The sequence below is a fragment of the Cervus elaphus genome, chromosome 12 (genome assembly GCF_910594005.1).
Source record: "Cervus elaphus chromosome 12, mCerEla1.1, whole genome shotgun sequence".
Taxonomy (NCBI): domain Eukaryota; kingdom Metazoa; phylum Chordata; class Mammalia; order Artiodactyla; family Cervidae; genus Cervus; species Cervus elaphus.
In genome coordinates this window covers 57,202,071-57,226,571 of record NC_057826.1, presented here as the reverse complement: position 1 = coordinate 57,226,571, position 24,501 = coordinate 57,202,071, and the positions used below count along the sequence as shown (strand labels likewise).

The following is a 24,501-nucleotide window of genomic DNA, read 5'->3' as shown; positions in this document are numbered from 1 at the left end:
GAAGACAGAGGTACCCAGCACACTTTCGAGGATCTGGTCTAAGGAATACTCAACATACATGTCTCTCCCTTCCCTCCACCCTATATTTTCCTCATTAAATTTATTTTGTCACAAGAAAACTTAGGAGACAAATTACTTTTAATTTCTCACTAATTTTCATACATGAGAACCAAAAGATCTGTTATTTGTTATGTCCTTGAATTTATAAGACCATAAATTGTGCTTTGCAGATCATATGTTTCCTGTGATTATCAGAAGGTAGGACAGAATAGCAGTTCCACACAGGAGCTCTGGAGTCAGACAGCCTGATTCAAACTCTGGCTTTGCCTCTTAAAATTGGAATGATTTTATAGCCTTTATGTGCAGGAAGATATGTGAATCCTAAAGATTAAATGAAAAAGTGGCTGGAAAGGGCTTAGAAAAATAACTGGCATGCAGTAGGTGCTCAGTATATTTTTAACAAAAAGTGTGAAATACAGGGTTTCAAATTTAATTCTTACTGTCAGGCTCATAGGAGATACTTAATATATTGGGATATATATTGTGTCTGTTAGTCACTCATTCATGTCTGACTCTTTGCAGTCCCATGGACTGTACCCGCTGGGCTCCTCTGTCCATGGAATTCTCCAGGCAAGAATACTGGAATGGGTAGCCATCCCCTTCTCCAGGGGTATCTTCCTAACCAGGGGATTGAACCCAGGTCTCCTGCATTGCAGACAGATTCTCTCCCATCTGAGCCACCAGGGAAGCCACTATATTTGCTAATCATTAATCTTCTGAGTCTTTTGTCCCATCAAACAAACCTTTTAAAAACATGGGGCAAGGCCATGGAGGCGGGCTCCCAGGAGCTGGGCCTGCCAAGCTTAGTGGGGTGAGGTGACAATCTAGTCTAAGAAAATGGTGCGGGGAAGCCTGGTGGACAGGGAGAGGGCTGGTGAGGAAGCTGAAAGGCCAGGAAGGTCAAGAAGGAAGAGGTAACTTAGATAGGTAGACAGGACCATGGCTGGATCTGCAACATAAACCAGAAAAGTTCTAAAAATGGCAAAGTCAGAGTCAAACAGAAGTGAAATGAAATGACAACTTCACTGGTGATGTCAAGTATATTCTATAAATTCTGCTTGGGTTTTCTGGGTAACCTTACTCTGAGATAGTTCTTACTTTAAGACAGGGACCCAGTTTCAGGTTAGGATAAAACTGCTGTGAGAACATCTCAGTACAGTGGTTTTTTGCTTTAAGATGTCTTTTGGGATGAATTAGACATGCTGTTGACAAAACCTAGAGGGTCTCTGATAATCTGGGTTCACTGATGGTGGCCATTTTATACTAACTTCTCTTCCAAGGTTAAAAATTGATCCTGAAGGTCAGTGTGGTAATATTCGAAAGCCTGGGATGTAACAGGCAACGTACTACTCTTTTAACACACTGTTCTGCTCTGGTGTCACAGAAGCAGCATTAGTTTTGACCTTTTAATATTGGCTTTTTTTGTTTGTTTGTTTTGTAAAAGGACTCAAAATAATCTGTTTCTATTTATCACAATTTAATGAAAAACTCAATCAAGTCAGTCATTTGGCATCATGTACATAAAACCCAGCAGTAGTCAGAAGTAAATCAAAGCAGTAATTTTTAATTATATTACATTAGTATTACTGATGTCCAAAATCATCTTTCAGTTATTTATAACAGAGAAGCAACTTATAGTAAATATATGTACATAAATACTATAAAATTTATATTAATTGCTTTATCTCTTTGTCTTTGACTTTAATATTTAAAAAATAAGATAAATATAACTTTTAATATTTTATCAAAAGGTTTAACATAAGATTTAAGGATAGGCTGAGTTGGGACATTTATCCATAGGCTGGAGTTTTAGAGCAGTCTACTCTGCACACATAAGAAATGAAGAAAACTGACCTCCTTACTTACTTATGGGCTATTCACTGCCTAGAATGGTGTTTCCCAAACTTGTGTTGAAGCAAAAAGAACTTCTACAACCTAAATGTCCATCAGTAGATGAATGGATAAAGCAAATTAGATATATATGCATTTGTGTGCATGTATATGTATATATGCACACAAACATATATATATCATCATCAACTCTGTTGCTCAGCTGTTAAAGCATCTCAAGCAATTAGTTCTGTAGTTAAAATGCAGAAGATCCAGGGAGAGCATACAATGGAATATTATTCAGTATCCTCAGATACAATTGTTTATATGTGATAAATCTCAGTTGCAAGTGGCAGAAAACCAATACAAATGAGCAAAAGCAGAAAGAAGGGGGAGGTTTGTTGATTGCCAAAACTGGAAAGGCAGGAGTGGGTAGCTGGCCTTGGTTATGAAGGGCTCCAGGGGTTCAAATAGTATTTTCCGAATTCTCTGTGCTTCTTCCTGCTGTATCTCTGTGGGTTGCCTTACTTTCTTCTAGTAATACAGGAGGAAGAGGAAGAGGCAGGGATACAGACAGCTCCTGTCTTTTCTTCTAGCTGCAACAAGTCAGAGGAAAGCAAGGCTTTTCTGTCCCTGACTCTGTTATCTATATATGGTATCTATAAACCTCAGAAGAGGATTCTCACTGGATGGACTCCTGTCATATGCTCATCCTTTGAATTATCAATTGGCCAGAGGGGTAGGGTGTGACGGCTTGCCAGGCCTATATGACACGCTCTCCCACTTGGCCGGGTAAGGCAGAGCCCTGGATTGGCAGCCTCACAGAGTCACAAGGACTAGGCTGAGGCAGGAACTGATGGTGAGGAGAAGCGCTTAACTAAGTAAGAAGATCAGTCCTGGGTGTTCATTGGAAGGACTGATGCTGAAGCTGAAACTCCAGTACTTTGGCCACCTCATGCGAAGACTTGACTCGTTGGAAAAGACCCTGATGCTGGGAGGGATTGGGGGCAGGAGGAGAAGGGGACGACAGAGGATGAGATGGCTGGATGGCATCACTGACTCGATGGGCATGAGTTTGAGTGAACTCCGGGAGTTTGTGATGGACAGGGAGGTCTGGTGTGCTGCAATTCATGGGGTCACAAAGAGTCGGACACAACTGAGCGACTGAACTGAACTGAACTGAAGTAAGAAGAACACTACTGTTATGAGACTAAAATATAAAAATCTCAAAACACTAAATTCCATGGTTACCATAAGCTCTTCTTTTCTTCTAAACAGATGGAATTATTAAATGAAACTATACAGCTCCTTACACTCTCAACCCAACCACATACTTTAAAAGAGACACCTATGACTTCAAACTCTACTACAAAGCCACAGTCATCAAGACAGTGTGGTACTGGCACAAAGACAGAAATATAGACCAATGGAACAGAATAGAAAGCCCAGAGATAAATCCACGAACCTATGGACACCTTATCTTTGACAAAGGAGGCAAGGATATACAATGGAAAAAAGACAACCTCTTTAACAAGTGGTGCTGGGAAAACTGGTCAACCACTTGCAAAAGAATGAAACTAGAACACTTTCTAACACCATACACAAAAATAAACTCAAAATGGATTAAAGATCTAAATGTAAGACCAGAAACTATAAAACTCCTAGAGGAGAACATAGGCAAAACACTCTCCGACATAAATCACAGCAAGATCCTCTATGACCCACCTCCCAGAATGTTGGAAATAAAAGCAAAACTAAACAAATGGGATCTAATGAAACTTAAAAGCTTTTGCACTACAAAAGAAACTATAAGTAAGGTGAAAAGACAGCCGTCAGATTGGGAGAAAATAATAGCAAATGAAGAAACAGACAAAGGATTAATCTCAAAAATATACAAGCAACTCCTGCAGCTCAATTCCAGAAAAATAAATGACCCAATCAAAAAATGGGCCAGAGAACTAAACAGACATTTCTCCAAAGAAGACATACAGATGGCTAACAAACACATGAAAAGGTGCTCAACATCACTCATTATTAGAGAAATGCAAATCAAAACCACAATGAGGTACCATTACACACCAGTCAGGATGGCTGCTATCCAAAAGTCTACAAGCAATAAATGCTGGAGAGGGTGTGGAGAAAAGGGAACCCTCTTACACTGTTGGTGGGAATGCAAACTAGTACAGCCACTATGGAAAACAGTGTGGAGATTCCTTAAAAAACTGGAAATAGAACTGCCATATGACCCAGCAATACCACTTCTGGGCATACACACTGAGGAAACCAGATCTGAAAGAGACACGTGCACCCCAATGTTCATCGCAGCACTGTTTATAATAGCCAGGACATGGAAGCAACCTAGATGCCCATCAGCAGATGAATGGATAAGGAAGCTGTGGTACATATACACCATGGAATTTTACTCAGCCGTCAAAAAGAATTCATTTGAACCAGTCCTAATGAGATGGATGAAACTGGAGCCCCTTATACAGAGTGAAGTAAGCCAGAAAGATAAAGAACATTACAGCATACTAACACATATATATGGAATTTAGAAAGATGGTAACGATAACCCTATATGCAAAACAGAAAAAGAGACACAGAAATACAGAACAGACTTTTGAACTCTGTGGGAGAAGGTGAGGGTGGGATGTTTCAAAAGAACAGCATGTATACTATCTATGGTGAAACAGATCACCAGCCCAGATGGGATGCATGAGACAAGTGCTCCGGCCTGGTGCACTGGGAAGACCCAGAGGAATCGGGTGGAGAGGGAGGTGGGAGGGGGGATCGGGATGGGGAATAAGTGTAAATCTATGGCTGATTCATATCAATGTATGACAAAACCCACTGAAATGTTGTGAAGTAATTAGCCTCCAACTAATAAAAAAATTAAAAAGCAAAAAAAAAAAAAAAAAAAAAGAGACACCTAAAGTGAATGCAAAATCATATTTTGGCACCCTTTACCATCCTCCTTCCACTCATGACCCCTCAGGGCCAGGACTAGGGTGAGGGGAGTGAGGCACTTTCCTCAGGTGTGGAATTGAAAGGGGTGCCAAAACCTCAGTGGTCAACATAAACAATATTTTAATATGATATTTTTGTAAAATAAAAATGAATGTCAAAAAATCTATGATGAACAAAAGGGCAAAATCCTAAAGACAGGATCAATACTACTGATTTTCCCTTCTGACTTAGGCTCCAATACAGCTCAGCATGGCACTGTCATTGATCAACATTTAAAATGTTGATATTCTGCTCATCGTGAATTTCTTTGCATTCATCTTTGTTTTTTAAGATACTGCCTTACAGGACTTCCCTGGTGGTCCAGTGGCTAAGGATCTGTGCTCCCAATGCAGGGGGCCCAGATTCAATCCCTGGTCAGGGAACCAGATCATACATGTCACACAGAAGAGTTCTCAGGCTGCAACTAAAGATCCCCCGTTCCACAACTAAGACCTGGTACAGCCAAATAAATAATTGCTTTTTTTAAAAAAAAGAAAGAAACAAAGATATAACCTTACATTTTTATCCTGATTACTGAGTTTCTGGCACCCCCTTATGTTTTTCACCCAAGGTGAATGCCTTACTTGTCTCATTCATGTCTTCTGCATCCACCTCACCAAAGGGGTAGGCAGTCATTGGTAAAGCCTTCACTCAAGCTGAGTCAATCACATTCTTTCTCTAAGTTTGAAAATGTGGCCTAAGAGACACAGAGACACTAGTCTGATGAGAGTTGGACACTTGAATTGAAAGTGATGCTACACTGGAGCTGGAGGAGTTGTGTTGAGCCTTGTGCAGGCCAAGGGAGCCCATTCAAAGAGAGAAGCGGGCATGAGAGAATTAGGCATGTGCCATGTTGTATTATTTGTTCAAAATATTTTCTACCCTCTTCTACAAGGCCCTTCTCTGGTGCCTCTCTACTGGAAGAGTGAATTTCCTACAGCACGGATGTCAGTCTTGGCCACATGGTTTGTTTTAGCCAATGGAATGTAAGCAGAAGTGACATGCCATGACTGAACGGAAACTTTAAGTGCCATTGAGCAGATCTGCTTTGCTCCCTTCTCTCTGCCATAGGTTGGCATGTTCCAAACATGTTTTTCAGCCTAAGTTCAAGGAGTTGAACTTGAAGCTGTGCATCTGATAAAAATGAGTCATATCAGTTACCATTTTAGCTTTGTAATTGAAAAACAAAATACCTTTGTTTATACACAAATAAATCATGTAGTGTTCTTGTTCCTTGGGTTTAATTCAACTGACCATTCTCTCAGGACCCATTAGGATCTGGCTCACTCTTTGAGACCATCTTTAAGAATAGTCTTTATACTGCACCCTGTACTCTTTAAGGAGCAAAAAAAGTATCCCAAGTTGGGGGATAGGATTTCTATGCAGTAATAGCTCAGAGCTTCCCTAGTGGCTCAGATGGTAAGGAATATTCCTGCAATGAGGGAGACCCAGCTTCAGTCCCTGGGTCAGGGAAGATCCCCTGGAGAAGGGAATGGCTACCCACTCCAGTATTCTTGCCTGGAGAATTCCATGGACAGAGGAGCCTGGCGGGCTACAGTCCATGGGGCTGCAAAGAATGGGACACAACTTGGTGACTAACACACATACACATACACAACAACAGTTGACTAATAAGACAATAACTTCTGTTCTAGTCAAAAACTTTCTATTTTGGCAAACTAAAATTACTAAGTTACAAACATTATAATTATTTTTTTTAAATACTGTCATAAGTATAGTTTTAGATGCTTTACATCCTGTGGGTAGGAAGCACAGAGAGGTTATAGATTTGCCTAAAGTTACCAGCAGGTAAGTGGGAAAAATCAGGTCTGGAAGCCAGAACTTCATCTAGCTCTTTCTGTTTTTGCCTCAGTACAATGAGAAACAATTTAGTCCTCTGTAACATTCTCCTTAATACTTGTAAGAATGTTTGGGTTGCTCACAGAATGTTCTCATTATACTTGAAGTAAATTTTTAAAAATTTAAAAACATGGACATATGTTACCTATCGCATTTACCATAGGAACATCTAGGTTATACTGTGTCTACGGCTGATGTATATATCTAACTGAACACCACTTTAGTTACATTAAGTAACACATTTATCATGCAAATATTTGATGAGACACCACCACACTACAAAGCAGGTATTTTTTCCCCAGAATGCCTTGAAGATGAATGCATAATAACTGATGGTTTATTTTAAAATGCTTAAATTACAAATCTCTATTTAAGAAAAAGAAGCTAAGAGAGAAATAACATTTGAGACAAGATTTAGAATGAACAGTGATTAAGGTAGAAAGGAAAAGAAAATTCTTGCTCAATAGTAAAAACACGAAAGAATTACAAATGTATTACTGATTCAGTGATTGATAAAATACATCAGGAATTCAAGAATAATGTTAGATTTAGAAATATGAATTGCTAAAATTACAAAGTAATAATAATGGTTCCAATTGCCTATATTAAAGTACCTACAAAATCCTGTTTTGTGTGCACAGCATTTCTTTATACCAACCTAAATTAGATACGTAATAGAGAAAGTACTGATACTAAATAAAAAATGTCACCAGATATTTTTCCTACAAGGACACTTCCTGTATTATTATTTTTCATGGATTTTGAAGGCCATAGATACCTGAAAAGTAAGTCAATTTAGTCAATTGACAACTAATGAGTTTCAACCAGTTGTTTTTAAAAGCACCTAAAAGATAAACTTCAGCCATTTTGCCTTGTTTCCTGAGGGAAACACTTATTCACACAGTTTATCACTGAAAATGACTAAATATTACTGAAAACTTTCAGATCTAGTGATAACCTGTGTTGAAAAATAACTGTCCAACTTTGGGAGAACTACTTAGTATAGTTCTTTGCTCTCCTATATTCTGAAGGACTTAGGTATTGTGGCTCATGAGTTTTTTGTGATGATGGAAGATAGACTATCTGAGAAAACTGAATGTTAACACATTGACTATCTTATTAAGCAGACATGGTAAGCGAATAATGTTTGTTGTTCATCTAACGGTTGATAAATGAATGTTAAAATCTGTCATCCTCCTGCCTTATATTTCTTGGCAGTTTAATCATTGTGATATTGACAGAACAAAAACTGTATTTACTATTTTGAAGAACTATACCAAAGATCAGAGAAGAAATCTTTTTTAAATGAACCAATATCCCCTTCCTAGTCTACTTATGTCATGTCTTAAGGGCTTTACATTATTCTTTTTTAGCAGACATCCAAATTTCAACTCTGTCTACACCACAGTGTCTACTCACAGCCTCCATTACTGATAAAACAAATGATTTAACATTTCTTTTTTTTAATATAAATTTATTTATTTCAATTGGAGGCTAATTACTTTACAATATTGTAGTGGTTTTTCCATACATTGACATGAATCCACCACAGGTGTACATGTGTTCCTCATCCTGAACCCCCCTCCCACCTCCCTCCCCATCCCATCCCTCTGGGCCATCCCAGTGCACCAGCCCCGAGCACTTGTCTCATGCATCCAACCTGGACTGGTGATCCATTTCACATATGATAATATACATGTTTCAATGCCATTCTCCCAAATCATCCCACCCTCGCCCTCTCCCACAGAGTCCCAAAGACTGTTCTATACATCTGTGTCTCTTTTTCTGTCTTGCATATAGGGTTATCGTTACCATCTTTCTAAATTCCATATATATGTGTTAGTATACTGTATTGGTGTTTTTCTTTCTGGCTTACTTCACTCTGTATAATAGACTCCAGTTTCATCCACCTCATTAGAACTGATTCAAATGTACTCTTTTTAATGGCTGAGCAATATTCCATTGTGTATATGTACCATAGCTTTCTTACCCATTCGTCTGCTGATGGACATCTAGGTTGCTTCCATGTCCTGGCTATTATAAACAGTGCTGCTATGAACACTGGGGTACACGTGTCTCTTTCAATTCTGGTTTTGATTTAACATTTCAAATCTACATTTGATGTAGGGGCTTGGTGGAGATTTAAAGGCTGCCTTTGGTTTTAATGGATAAAGTATAGGTTCTTCTTCACAGAAAAATACTGCTGTGGTTTGACCATCCTAATTAGTGTTATGCCTGTAAGTCCTTTTTCCCAGACAGGGTGATTAATTTCTTAGCCCCAACGATTTGGTAATTTGTAGGGCAACTCAACGTAGGCTATAGTTAGCAGTTAGGAGTGAAATCATAATAGGAAGAAAATATTGGCAATGAATTAAAGTTTTGAAAACTTTCAAAATTAAACATCAGGTAAACAATTTAAATTGAAATGTTTAAAAAGTGGCATGTGCCTGGGGTGGGGCAGAGCTCAAATTTGTGCTGAGTTGTCTCCATCAGTATTAATACAGTTCAGAAGGCTATATGTGAGAACAGAAATAACTGTAAATGTGGATCACATTCAATCAATACTGAGTTGAGCTCCCTGACTGCTGAAAATGATGATGTTTATTTCTTTCTTGCTTTAAATAAATTATCAATATTTCCCCCCTTAACCGGAGGGCCTTTCTCAAAGGCTAGCTTTTCTGGTCTCCAGGGAGTGCCAAGAAACCCTGAGTTGGGGGGGCCCACAGCTGATGCCTAAAGACCATCTCTACTGCCCTGCCTCATTCTTGAGCTTGCAACTCAATGGTGTAAAGAAAACCTCCCTATAATAGTCCTGAACCCCTGCCTTGCCCTTTGCACCCCCAACTAAGTGGATTTTTTAAAAAAGTAAAAGATTTATGTGCATCTCAAGAGTGGTTCCCTTCCTCCTAATCAATGTGAGCAACATTAAAGAGATCTCTTTCCTCCTGAAGCTTATTTGTGTGTGTGTGTGTGTTGGTGGAGCAACAGATAAACACAAAAGTAACATGTTAATTAAAATATATAGCATGCCAGTGAGTGGTAAGTACTACTGGGAAAAATAAAGCAGAGAGGGAACTAAAGGAATCAGAAAGGTCTCATTGCAAAGGTGACATCTGAGTAATGATCTGAAGGAGGCAAGAGAGTGAACTATTAAGATACAGGGTATTTGGTCTGGAGCTGAAGGAATATCAGATGCAAAGGCCCTGGGGTCAGGGGGACCTGGTGTTTGTGGAGGAACAGCAAGAGGGACAGCTGGCTCAAGCAGAGGGAGTGGGAAGAAATAAGGTCGGTGAGGCCAAAGGAAACAGGTCATGTGAGGTCCTGGAGACCTTCCTAAGGACTGTCTAAGAAACGTGGGGGCAACGGAAGGACTTTGAACAGAGGAGTGGCGTGACCTAACAAGTTGTTAAAGGCCCTGTTCTTGAGGCTAGCTTTGGCGGCGGTGCCATCAAAAGACATCAGAAAGATAAATTTGGTAACAGGTGTCTCAAAGTTTGCACAGACAACTACTGATAAAGGAAAACGGCTGAATTCTGGACAAACGAGTGTGTAGGTGGTCAATAGGAGGGGTTACCCTGTGAAACTGGAAGATGCACTTGCCTAGTTTTCAGGCCGCGACCGCGGAGAAACCTCCAGTCCTGCTCCTCCAGCCCACGTCCTCTCTGTGAGGGTCAGGGCCTCAGCCTTTTGGCCGTGTTGCCATGGCGACTACAGGATTTCTTTGTTTTTTTTTGTTTTTTTTTTTTCCTTCTTCCACCCTACTCCCCACTCATACACCTCCTGAGCGCAAAGCACCCGGATCCGCATCCTTCCACCGCGGACGCTGGGTTTGGGCCAGCGCCTACATATCAATATTCGGCTCGCGGCGTGTTCCCCGCCCCCGCCGCGACTCCAGGCGCCAGCCTATTCAGCAGCTCCGCACCCAGCGGTCCGTGCCACCCAACCGCCCTCACCTCCTCCCCAGGGATCACGGCCGGAGCCCCAAACCGGCTCTGCCCTGGAGCGTCCCTGGCGGCCCAGAGAACAGCCGCGGGTCGGCCTAGTAACGCATCGCTTTCCCACTCGCTGGTGGCGGCCCAGAGTTGCACGTCTGCGGCGGGGAGGGGGCGCCCTGCGCCTGGCTCGCAGGCGGCGTGCCCGGGGAGACCCGCTCTACGCATCCCCGAAACAACTCTCTGGAGAGGTTCAACTCCCCTGTGCGCCGTTTAAGGTCCCCCTGCGCTTCCTGCAATGCACCAGACGGGGGAAGCAGATATCGGAGGCACCTGCATTGCGCCCCCGTTGGGATGCACTGTGCGCAAAAGAGGAGGCGGGGCGGGGGGGGGTGTCATCTGCTGCAAAACTGGAGGATCGGAGGCGCGGGGAGTTAGGGATGGGTTTTCTTAGGACTTACCTTGTGCAGTTTCCACATGGCCCCTAGAGCCTTGACTTCGTGGCTGGAGTGTTTGCCCTCCTCCAAGCACTGGTAGCACACGGGCATCTTGCACTGCACGCAGTACATGCTGTGGTTCTCCAGCTCGTGGTCTGTGCAGGTGGAGACCTTCCGTGGGCTTAGCCGCCGGCTCACGCGGCCCTGGGCCGGGGGTACCAGGCGATGCTTGGCCAGAGGACCCCGGGGCGGGTGGCAGCGCAGGCGGCACGGGTCACAGTAGAAGACATCGCACTGTTCACACATGACGGTGGCTTCCTTGGGTGCCTTCTCGCAGAGCTGGCATTTAAGGGCAGCCGCTTTGCTCTGCTGGTAGCGGTCAATTACCCCTTCCAGGACGCGGTTCTTGGGGAAGCCGCGGAGCCCCCGGTCATCCAAGATGAGGCTGCGGTGGCACTGGGGGCAGGTGATACAGGAGTTGCGGGGCACAGAGGCCAAGGCCGGTGACAGGTGGGTGGCCGGTGGCGGCATAGCCGGGGGGAACACACGGACGCCGTTGGGGGACTTCTGGCACGGTGTAGTAGGGGCGCTGGCGAACCCCCCGTAGGAGCCATAGCCGCTGTCCGCCTCGCTGTACAGGCTCATCTTGTCCAAATCCAGATAATCATAATCAGAGACCCCGGAGCCCGAGGCCCGTCGGCTCTGGGGGGACTCTGACTCCGGGGTCTGTACCAGGATGTTGCGGGCGCACGCCTGACATATATTGTGAGAGCAGGGTAAGATGATGGGCTCGCGATAGAAGGAGCCGCACACGGGGCATTTTAACTCTTCTTCCATCTCTTCCATGGGGACCGGGCTGGGAGCGAAGCAGCTGCGGCTGCAACGGGCGCCTGAGCTGACGAGGTGGCCGGCTGGCCTGTCGTGTCCAGCACCTTGGCCAGCAGTGGCGGCGGCGGTTTCGGCAGTGGCTCCTTCCCGCGTCGCTCAGGCGCCGACTCCCTGCGAGGCGCTCTCTCTAAGAGCCACCGAACCTCGGCGCCCAGAGCCAGCCTGGGACCGCCCCCTCCTCGCCCCTTAATCCCGCCCCAGCCTGTAAACAGCGGCCGATTGGACGGAGCGCGCGAGAGAGAAGCTCTTATTGGCCACATGCCCCATCCTTCTCCTCTCCTCTGCAGGTCACAGGGGGTTTGGTGGAGGATTCTGAGGATGAGGGGAGTCTTCATTCCTGGCTGCATGATCTCGGGAGGCGGCCGGCATGCGGAGGCGAAGGGACCGGGAAGGAGGAATTAGGCGGGATGACTCATCCCTCGCCCCGCTTCCTTCCGACCTCCGGCTCAGTCGCCCGAGAACGGAGCGTGAGAAACCCCTCCTCGCAGCGAGGGGGCTGGCAGAGGGGTTGATGCCTATCGCCGGCTTTTGCGTTTGGCTTGCAGCTATGGTCTCCGCGCCGACCTCCCCTCGGCGAGCGCTGCACCACAGGGGAGTCGGCCCTTTTCCTTCCGCTGCTGGCGCCTCACCCAGACCTCGGTTTCTGTACCGTAGCGGGGACTTTCTCCCCAGCTCAGGAACCCGCGGAAGCCGGTCCCTGCACTCCAGGTTCCGGGGAGCCGATGGTGCAGGCCGTGAGCCCTGGCAGAAGTCAACTCTTCTTTGTCTTCTTTCTGTCCCGGTTCCTGCTGTCTAAAAGGGGACTGACAATATCGATTTCCTAGTGTTGCTGTGTGACTTAAACTAGGGACCCACGTAAAGCTCAGTATACTAGTTAAAATCCATGGCCCCTTCATTTCACGCTTTCAGTACAAACTCGGCCCAGAGGCTTCTTACCTGTGATGTGAATGTGTCCCTATATCCCCACTTCAGTCCCCGTTCCCTCAAAGCTGTCCTCTCACCAGGCTGTCAGCACCTGGCTGATTTTCCGAAATAAGAGCAGCAGAATCTTTGGTTCAGTTGAGGCAGGATTGGGTTGCTTATTTCTGAGTGCCCACAGTTCGGTAAATGGATCACTGTGTCACTACAGAGTCTCTGTGTGACACCAAATAGCGTCTACCACAGCTTCCAGGATGGTGGGTTCTTCCTGTTTCTTCTAGCGAAGTGCATGAGGTGATGGTGATGGTGGGGGCAGGGTAGTTCTAGTGTCAGTTCTTAAATATTAAGCACTCTTCTCTCTCTCCTCAGTCATCGCTGGAGATAACTGGCCCTGTCCCTTGCTTGCAGAACTGCTGATTTGATGATGGAGGACCAAAAAAAAAAAAAAAAAAAATCCAAAAACACCCGCAAATCCACCTTTAGGTTAAGTGACATGCTGAGGTATGTCAGATATGCTGAGGTAGTAACTTATTTCAAGTAGCACATGGCTGCATGCATGCGTTCAGCACATGCTGAACGATTCGTGAAGTAAATGACAAAATTTCTTTCCAAGTTTTAACAAATCTTCCAATTTTCCATCTTCCAAAAAGATGACTTGATTGCAGCTCATTTAAACCACTCTACTGTGCAGGGGGGAAAAAGAGGAGTTTTTCTAACCCTGCCCCTGGGGAAATAGTCCAATAAACTAGGTTATCTTTCCAACACCTTTCTTCAATTGCAATAAAAATAGCACCTGATCATTGTTTGGGGGAGAAAAGTTCTCATTGTTATCTAAAGTTATGTTAACTACAAATGCTATGTGATTTTTTATTGGAGTATAGTTGATTTCTATGTGATTTATTTTTAGCTTTTAATTAGTTGAGTCCAGAGCATCCAAAGGCCTGCTTAACTCTGTTTACAGACATTGAATGTTTTCTTGTGAGTTTGGAACATTATCTATTTGCAGGATACATCTAATTTATAAATCCCAAGAGAATTTGCTAATAACAAACAGTTAGTGATTAATAAATTGTTAGAAAGGAATGTTAGTGCCACTCATAATGAACAGCCCTTCAAATGATTTTTATATGCATTTGGTCAATTGTAGCAGCCTTAGGCCGAGGCCAGGGGCGGTGGTCCAGAGGAGCTACCCCAGGCCCAAGGTCAGGGGCAGCAGCCGAGAGGAGCCACCCCACGTCCAAGGAGCGGCGGCTGCACTGGAGCAGGAGGGCAGAGAGAAGCTACTCCACGTTCAAGGTCGGGGAGGGGGGTGGTCAGCCATGAGGAGATACTCCTCCTCCCAGGTAAGGAGTAGTGGCTGCGCTTTGCTGGAGCAGCCGTGAGGAGATACCCCACGTCCAAGGTCAGAGAAACCCAAGTAAGACGGTAGGTGTTGCGAGAGGGCATCAAAGGGCAGGCACACTGAAACCATAATCACAGAAAACTAGCCAATCTGATCACAGGACCACAGCCTTGTCTAACTCAATGAAACTAAGCCATGCCGTGTGGGGCCACCCAAGACGGACGGGTCATGGTGGAGAGGTCTGACAGAATGTGGTCTACTGGAGAAGCGAATGGCAAACCACTTCAGTATTCTTGCCTTGAGAACCCCATGAACAGTATGAAAAGGCAAAATGACAGGATACTGAAAGAGGAACTCCCCAGGTCGGTAGGTGCCCAATATGCTACTGGAGATCAGTGGAGAAATAACTCCAGAAAGAATGAAGGGATGGAGCCAAAGCAAAAACAATACCCAGTTGTGGATGGGACTGGTGATAGAAGCAAGGTCCGATGCTGTAAAGAGCAACATTGCATAAGAACCTGGAATGTTAGGTCCATGAATCAAGGCAAATTGGAAGTGATCAAACAGGAGATGGCAAGAGTGAACGTTGACATTCTAGGAATCAGCGAACTAAGATGGACTGGAATGGGTGAATTTAACTCAGATGACCATTATATCTACTACTGTGGGCACGAATCCCTTAGAAGAAATGGAGTAGCCATCATGGTCAACAAAAGAGTCTGAAATGCAGTACTTGGATGCAATCTCAAAAAAGACAGAATAATCTCTGTTGGTTTCCAAGGCAAACCATTCAGTATCACGGTAATCCAAGCCTATGCCCCAACCAGTAACGCTGAAGAAGCTGAAGTTGAACAGTTCTATGAAGACCTGCAAGACCTTTTAGAACTAACACCCAAAACAGATGTTCTTTTCATTATAGGGGACTGGAATGCAAAAGTAGGAAGTCAAGAAACACCTGGAGTAACAGGCAAATTTGGCCTTGGAGTACGGAATGAAGCAGGGCAAAAGCTAATAGAGTTTTGTCAAGAGGACACACTGGTCATAGCAAACACCCTCTTCCAACAGCACAAAAGAAGACTCTACACATGGACCTCACCAGATGGTCAACACTGAAATCAGATGGATTATATTCTTTGCAGCCAAAGATGGAGAAGCTCTATACAGTCAGCAAAAACAAGACCGGGAGCTGACTGTGGCTCAGATCATGAACTCCTTATTGCCAAATTCAGACTGAAATTGAAGAAAGTAGGGAAAACCACTAAACCATCCAGGTATGACCTAAATCAAATCCCTTATGACTATACAGTGGAAGTGAGAAATAGAATTAAGGGACTAGATCTGATAGACAGAGTGCCAGATGGAGGTTCGTGACATTGTACAGGAGACAGGGATCAAGACCATCCCCATGGAAAAGAAATGCAAAAAGGCAAAATGGTTGTCTGAGGAGGTCTTACAAATAGCTGTGAAAAGAAGAGAAGTGAAAACCAAAGGAGAAAAGGAAAGATATTCCCATTTGAATGCAGAGTTCCAAAGAATAGCAAGGAGAGATAAGAAAGCCTTCCTCGGTGATCAATGCAAAGATTAGAGGAAAACAACAGGATGGGAAAGACTAGAGATGTCTTCAAGAAAATTAGAGATACCAAGGGAACATTTCATGCAAAGATGGGTTCGATAAAGGACAGATATGATATGGGCCTAACAGAAGCAGAAGATATTAAGAAGAGGTGGCAAGAATACACAGAAGAACTGTACAAAAAAGATCTTCACAACCCAGATAATCACGAGGGTGTGATCACTCACCTAGAGCCAGACATTCTGGAATGTGAAGTCAGGTGGGCCTTAGAAAGCATCACTATGAACAAAGCTAGTGGAGGTGATGGAATTCCAGTTGAGCTATTTCCAATCCTGAAAGATGATGCTGTGAAAGTGCTGCACTCAATATGGCAGCAAATTTGGAAAACTCAGCAGTGGCCACAGGCCTGGAAAAGGTCAGTTTTCATTCCAATCCCAAAAAAGGCAATCCCAAAGAATGCTCAAACTACTGCACAATTGCACTCATCTCACACGCCAGTAAAGTAATGCTCAAAATTCTCCAAGCCAGGCTTCAGCAATACGTGAACCGTGAACTTCCAGATGTTCAAACTGGTTTTAGAAAAGGCAGAGGAACCAGAGATCAAATTGTCAACATCCACTGGATCATCAAAAAAGCAAGAGAGTTCCAGAAAAACATCTATTTCTGCTTTATTGACTATGCCAAAGCCTTTGACTGTGTGGATCACAATAAGCTGTGGAAAATTCTGAAAGAGATGGGAATACTAGACCACCTGACCCACCTCTTGAGAAACCTATATGCAGGTCAGGAGGCAACAGTTAGAACTGGACATGGACCAACAGACTGGTTCCAAATAGGAAAAGGAATACATCAAGGCTGTATATTGTCACCCTGCTGATTTAACTTATATGCAGAGTACATCATGAGAAATGCTGGGCTGGAAGAAGCACAAGCTGGAATCAAGATTGCTGGGAGAAATATCAATAACCTCAGATATGCAGATGACACCACCCTTATGGCCAAAAGTGGAGAGGAAGTAAAAAGCCTCTTGATGAGGGTGAAAGAGGAGAGTGAAAAAGTTGGGTTAAAGCTCAGCATTCAGAAAACTAAGATCATGGCATCCGGTCCCATCACTTCATGGGAAATAGATGGGGAAACAGTGGAAGCAGTGACTGACTTTATTTTTCTGGGCTCCAAAATCACTGCAGATGGTGACTGCTTCCATGAAATTAAAAGACGCTTACTCCGTGGAAGGAAAGTTATGACCAACCTAGATAGCATATTAAAAAGCAGAGACATTACTTTGCCAACAAAGGTCAGTCTGGTCAAGGCTATGGTTTTTCTAGTGGTCATGTATGGATGTGAGGGTTGGACTGTGAAGAAAGCTGAGTGCCGAAAAATTGATGCTTTTGAACTGTGGTGTTAGAGAAGACTCTTGAGAGTCCCTTGGACTGCAAGGAGATCCAACCAGTCCATCCTAAAGGAGATCAGTCCTCGGTGTTCATTGGAAGGACTGATGCTGAAACTGAAACTCCAGTACTTTGGCCACCTCATGCGAGGAGTTGACTCATTGGAAAAGACCCTGGTGCTGGGAGGGATTGGGGGCAGGAGGAGAAGGGGACTACAGAGGATGAGATGGCTCGATGGCATCATCGACTCGATGGACATGAATTTGTGTAAACTCCAGGAGTTGGTGATGGACAGGGAGGCCTGGCGTGCTGCGATTCATGGGATCGCAAAGAGTCGGACAAGACTGAGTGACTGAAATGAACTGAACTGAACTGAGCAGCCTTAGCCCAGTGCTTCTGACATTTCAAGGTAAGCAGCTGTACTCTTTTTATGAGTTTGAACTTTCTTATCACAGATCACCATTTGCTATGGATTGAATGATGATGGTATCAGGGGGTGTGGCCCTTGACAGGGCCTTCATGAATGGTGTTAGTGCTCTTAAAAAAGTAGCCCAAGAGAGGTCCCTTGCCCTCTCCCATCTGGTGAGGAAGCAGATCTTCACCAGTTACCAAATTTGCTAATACCTTGATCTTCTACTTCCCAGTCTTCAGACCTGAAATATATCAAGATTTCATTGCTAGAAATATTGATTATGTATCATTGATTTGTTAAGTCTATTTGGTCAGGACTAGCTTAGTCAAACCCAGGATATTTAAATGACTATCATTTGTTTAGTTTTCATGCTGTTCCAGGCAGTAAGTTAAAAATTGATGGCTTATTTTAAAATGTTTAAATTGGAAATCATTGTTTAAGAAAAGGTAAGAGAGAAATAACATTTGAGACAAGATTCAGAATGAACAGTCAGTGATTTGAGTAGAAAGGAAAAGAAAATTCTTGCTCAACAGCACAAACACAAAAGAATTTATGAATACATTACAAATATATACTACAAATACATAACTGACTCAGTGATTGATTAAGTCACATCAGTGAGTTAATTTATTTACGTGTATTATCTACTTTGATCTCTGTGATAACAAGAAGAGATGGGTATAATAATCCCCATTTTAAAGACGAGTAAACTGAGGATGAGCAAAGTACTGAAGGTCAAATATTGGTGAGGCTAGGATTTCTTTCCTTCTTTGTTCATTCATTCGTTCAACAAATGCTGAGCTTCACTCTCTGTCAGGCCCTGTATGTCATAGATACCAAAAATGACCAAAAATAAAAAATTTTTTTTCTATGCTTATTCTCCCTCGAGAAACACATGGCAACCCATTTCAGTATTCTTGCCTGGAAAATTCCATGGACAGAGGAAACTCTTGGACTACAGTTCACGGGGTCGAAAGAGTCAGACACGACTGAGCAATGAACACACATGCTTATTCTGCTTACCTTCCCTGATAACTTATCATTTTCTTGAATTTGTTTCTTTAAAATATTATATATTTTCTCTTCCCTCATGTTGCAGTATTTGGCCATAATGTGCTTACAGACCTCCAATGAATTGTGTTTAAAGGAAATAAAGACCTGAATGTAGTTGATGCTATAGAAGTACTATAGGAAATATCTTCTGTCTTCCAGCTGATGATCAGCCCATGCCCTGAAGCACAAGGATTGATAGGGTTGACTGTAGATATTCTCATTTGTGTCAAATGTCTCTGAAACTTACTAAATTCTTCACCCAAATGATGTTCCTTAGTGATAAGTCAAGCAAATTAAGCTGTACTAGTGGCTTTTCCATTTTCTTTAAGACAAAGGTTTTTCAATGAAAAATTTAGGTGCTTTTCTGTTTACTTTTGACTACAGTGCTTGAATATTAACACAAGAGTCTCTGATTCTAAGGAATGAATACTCAGAGGAGAAAGCATTCTCTCTCTTCTCCCCACATTCTCTTCTAGAGTCATCAATCTTTAGTTACAGGGGCAAAATTCCCTCTTTTGGCCATATGAGGATCATCCTCCTTCCTTAAATGCCTAAAAAGCAGGATTAACTATAGGAATCAACTATGGTCAGACACTAGATAACAGACAGTGTAGGACTATAATTCCTGAGAGAAGGCAAACAAAGGGTAAGTCCTACCTTCAATCAGGCTTTCTACCAGATTGTAAATTCCAGACTGACACAAGGAGGAGGAATTATAACAAAACCCATCAATCTCCCTGAGTTGAGAAGACAAGAGATTCGATTTTAAGAAGGTGAACGAAGCTACAATTTGGAGAGAGGAAAAAGCTAGAGAAAGTTTCAAGGAATCTGCATGGGGATTTGCTTGGTGTTTGGATATCCTATGTGCATGTACAGGGTGAATCTCCACCAGGATGGGCAACGACAACTTCTGAGGAAAGAGCAATTATTGGAGTTGTAATGTAAACAATTCTCAGAGCACACACAGAACCAGGTATCATTCATATTCTCTTCAGCCAGAATGAAAAGAACTCATTGAATATACAAAAAATCAGTTGTATCTCTATATATTAGCAGTGCATAATTAGCAATTGATATTAAAACTATACTATTTATAACAGCATCAAAAATCATGAATTTGAATTTTGAAATGTATAAGATCTATACACTGACAACTACAAAACATTTCAGAGAGAAATTAAAAGCAACTTTAATAAATGGTGAGATACACCATGTTCATAGATTGGCAGACTCAATATTGTTAAGATGGCAGTTTATCCCAAATTGATCTATAGAGTCAATGCAATTCCAATGGAAATTTTCAGAAGACCTTTTTTGGGGTAAGAGACTGACAAGCTGATTCTAAAATCTACTTGAAGATATAAAGAAGTTAGAACAGCCAAAAGTATTTTGAAAAAGATACAATTTGAAGATTTATATTAACTGATTTTAAGACTTACTATGAAGCTACAGTTATTAACTGTTGTGTTAATGGCTTAAGGATAGAAATATATATCAATGAAACAGAATAGAGTTTAGAAATAGATTCATATGTATGGTAAATTAATTGTAAATAAAGATTATAAATAAGCTATGGAAACATCTATTTAAGTTAAAAACATCAATAAAGATAAAAAGTTCAAAAAGTGAGGAGAGATGCTAGCTTAGTCTTTATATACTCTTCTAGGTTATTTCACTTTTTATAACAAGCATGTGTTATAACTTGAAAAATATCTAAAAAATAATTCTTATAAGAAGTTGAAAATAATTTCTGAAGGAGTGTGAGCACTATTACTTGGAATTCCCTTTCTCCTATCTAGTCTTCATTGTTACATGCCAGAGTTAAAAAAAAAAAATCTCTTGTTTCTAATCTTAAATTTTGGAATTCTGCTTTACATATGTTGTTACAATATTAATCTGACTTTATATAATTTACTGTATCCTAATTAGAAATCAGAGCCATTAATACTTTCTCCAAAGTGCCTAATACAGTTCTAATGCCGTTGTTCCCTGTGATGTTCTCTGAAGGTGTCTTCCTGGACAATTTCTCTACCTTCAATAAGTTTTCAAATATTTTACCCCTGTCTTTAAGAAGCATATAGTTTGCTAGGGAAATTAACTTGTCCATAGAATTTTTCTTTAGGTGTTTGTAAACACTGCCTCAGGCTCTTCTCTGTTTCAGCCTCAAAGTCAGAAGTCATTCACAATTTCTTTTACATTTAGCTGTTACCACTTTTGGTAATGCTGGAGGACCAATCTAGGAGAATATAGGATATAGGAATTCTTCTGTTAGGATTTTGAATTTGGGAAAATGAAAGACTGAGTATATTAATTGGAGATGCTAAACAGAAAGGTCATGAAGTGTACCAGAGGCTAGATTAGCCAATACAGTTATATGGAAGCTAGTTTCAAGGAACTTGTCTGGGGGAGCAGATGTTACCAGTGCTTAGCAATACCTTTTCCTTCCTGGATACAGGGGAGACTATGAAACTTTTTGTTTTTAGGCAAGACTTTGTTGGCCAAAGAAATATGTGCAGGAGTGATATGTGTGACTTCCAGACTGAGTTCATAAAAAGCTCCCACACAAAGTTATGGAAAATGTGTTGAGATATTATTGAACCATGGATCAGAGCTGCCTGGATCACTGAATCTGCATACAGAAACCAGCTGTCAGAATTGGTGATTCAGTGCATAAAGAACAACTAAGGAAAATTAGCTTTTGCTGTGTTAAGCCAGAGATGTGAGAGTTGTGTGTTAGGGTCAGACAGCACAGCCTAACCCGACTAGTACAGCAGTGAAGAGAGATGAGTGGAAGAGAGAGGCAGAGACAAGTCAGAACATAGCCTTTGAAAGAGACACTTAGTGAAGAAACCTGTGAGTTTTTGAGAGATTTTTCTAGCCAAGGGAGCATGCTCAGCTGAGACACAGGGGAAGGTTGGGGAATTAATGACCCTGGAAGCAGCCCCAACAAGTGATGCTGGGTGGGTGAGGGGTTGGTAGATAAATATCTAGGTTCCTTACATCTCTGGGACTTAAAAAAACCCTAGTGACTTATCCAAAGTTACGGAGCAGAGCCAGGATGTTAAGTCAGGACTTTTTGCATCTGGTTCAGTTCTCTTTCTCCTACGTTGAGCTAGCAGAAAAGCCAGAATTGTTGTTTAATTATTTTTTAATGTTGGTAAGGGAAAGAACAAGGTAAGGCAATTTGTAAAGATGTTGGACTTGAATATGAAGACATAGACGTACTGATTCTTTCAACTTGGCTGGCAATTTGTAAAGATCTTAGACTTGAATATAAAGACCTAGATGTACCAATTCTTTCACCTTGGTTGCTCCTTGAAGAATAAAGCAGATTACACTTCCAAAATTAGATTTCTCAGGATTGTATGAGCTATATGATCTTGTGCATGTCCTACACTGTGTGGGTCCTAAATTCCCAAGTCTTAAGAATGCCTAGATGGTTGCTTGAAGCTCTATGGAACTCTGGTATCAGTATCCACATTAAATTTCTGGGAAGAAGAAGGAAGGAAAAGAGAGGGGGATGAAGAAGTAGTATATTGAGGAGGGGTAAAGGGGGAGAGGAGGAGGAGGAGGGGGGAAGGAAGGGGGATGAGGAGGGGGAGAGAAAGAGAGAGGAGGAGTGGGAGGGAGGGGGGAGAAGGGGAAGGAGGAGGAGGGGGAAGGGGAGGAGGAGGAGCACATGCCCTATAGTCTTCAAGGAAAAAAATGTTTGAGATAATTTTCTCCTCAGGCTGAATGAGAATGAGAATAGGCTCTGGGGGACACTTAATACTTAAAGCATCCTGTACAAGTTTTTGCAATAAATGAAAAGTAAGAACCACTTGTTACATGATGACATCTAAATAAGATAAAATAGAGTTCAAACTCATTTGGTAGAAGAAATTTGCTAAAATATGGCTGTAGTACTACTAGACATTTCATTATTAATTTCTGTTCTTTGATTTGAAGTTTTACTCAAATGTCGAGAAGAAAATATTTATGCCTTAAAATAAAATACAAATTTAAAATAATAACCATATTGATTTAATATTTGAACAGAGAATAAAACAGAATAATACATATGGTGTGGTACCTATTTTTTACCAACACTGTCTGTATTGTCCGCCTGCCAATGCAGGAGATGCGAGAGACCTAGGTTTGACCTCTAGTTTAGGAAGATCCCCTGGAGAAGGAAATGGCATCCCACTCCAGTATTATTGCTTGGGAAATCTCATGGACAGAAGAACCTGGCAGGCTAGTCCACGGGGTCGCAAAGAATTGGACATGATTGAGCATAACCCTGGTAAGTGACTTTATAGACACAGAGATGCTTAAAGGTTAAGTGGTGTGCCCAAGTTCATGAAGATGGTTTTGGGGTATAGTTCAGTTCATATACAGGAGTAGCCAAGCAAACTGGTAAGATAATATTTTGCTGGTCTAATTTCTAATAGCGTTCTACTATGCAACCTTTTCTTAGCTTCAGTAACATTTATAGGGTAGTCACATTGAGATGCCAGTTTTTATAAAGTGGTTAATATTTATTGCTCTATATTTCTCTTATTTGATGCTGCCAATGAATACTATGTAAGAAGACTTTTATGTAGATTCTGGGATAGTTCTACTTACTGCTGGTTTTTGAGCCCTGGATTTTCCAATTTTACTGATCTACTTCTGAGGAGAGCCTGAATGAACAAGATCATTTTTCTTGCTCCAAATCCATGACTCCAAGCTCTTTGAATTGCTTGAAATCACCTCTTAATTGATTGGCTGTTAAATTATTTTATAACACTTCACAAATTTGGATGTATGTTTGGTTCTTCACTGCAACCTCCAATTATCCTGGAATAATTATTTGTGCAGTGTAGAAGACAAATAATTATCTATGGGTTGAATGAAAGCCCTCTTTTACATTCTTACAGATTCAATAACTGTAATACAGGCTTTTATTTGAGTGGCGTGTTTCTTTGTGGTTTTGAAAATAGCTGATTCTCTAAAATGACAGTTAAAAAAAATTTGAGTAGAGATAATTATGGGCTTAATTTTTTAAAATAACACAATTGATTAAAATATTTATTGCTCATTTGCTGATTATGAGAGACAAAAGAAAGACATCCCTGCCATCTCAGAGTGAATGTTTACTAGAAAATAAGACAAAATCACTCAAAATCACAGTATGAGACTGTGAGTGCTGTGAAAGGGTTCCATAGTGTCATGGGGGTCCGAGGAGGGAGCATGTGTGGGTGAGGTTATGAAGCCTTCATGGGTTGGATTTCAGAAGAAACAGCTAGGATGGGGAAGAACATTAAGTAGGGAACATAATAAGCAGAGAAGTTGGAGTTTGGGGCTTTTAAAGATAAAATTTGTAGTGAAGGGGATCAACCCAGAGTCATTATTTTAGTGTATAGGATACAAAAACATATGAATGAAAAAAGGAGAGGGATTTTTCTGAAAGGGCAGAAACATATCTATGAGTCTTAGCATCCTCTGAAAGACTCAGAATAATTCCTTGCTAGCTAACAAAAATCTGATTATCTCCAGAGTCTAGACAGGGAAAGTGGAATTTATTTTAAGCAAAAAATAATATAGGTTAATTGCTTAAAAGAATAAATAACTTAGAACCAAGAATTGAAGTACTCTTACTTTTGGAATTCCCTTTCCCTTTCATTGTAGGGCCAAGGCAGGGTCACATAGCATTTATTCAAGTTATTCAAATATTGTAGTCTTTTCTATTTGAGTATCTCCATTCCAACTGCCATGTGCTGTGGAAAAAAAGCATGAATATTGGGATCAGATGGATACAGATTTAGACCCACTTACTAGCCA

General features: G+C 41.9%; 1 protein-coding gene and 1 pseudogene across 9 annotated transcripts in view; one reads left to right on the top strand and one right to left on the bottom strand.

Annotated features, from left to right (window-relative positions):
- The window catches only part of TRIM9 (tripartite motif containing 9), a 118,308-nt gene extending 105,942 nt beyond the window's left edge, over positions 1 to 12,366 (bottom strand). For 8 of the 9 annotated variants that reach the window (XM_043920691.1, XM_043920695.1, XM_043920693.1 and 5 more), the window contains exon 1: positions 11,150 to 12,156. In XM_043920691.1, coding sequence (XP_043776626.1) covers positions 11,150 to 11,971 — 822 coding nt within the window. In that variant the 5' untranslated portion in view covers positions 11,972 to 12,156. Of the gene's footprint in view, positions 1 to 11,149 lie in introns of all 9 variants that reach the window. The other variant, XM_043920692.1, reaches the window with a different exon arrangement.
- Positions 12,367 to 12,380: 14 nt separating this feature from the next.
- LOC122705651 overlaps positions 12,381 to 24,501 on the top strand; it is a 43,227-nt pseudogene continuing 31,106 nt past the window's right edge.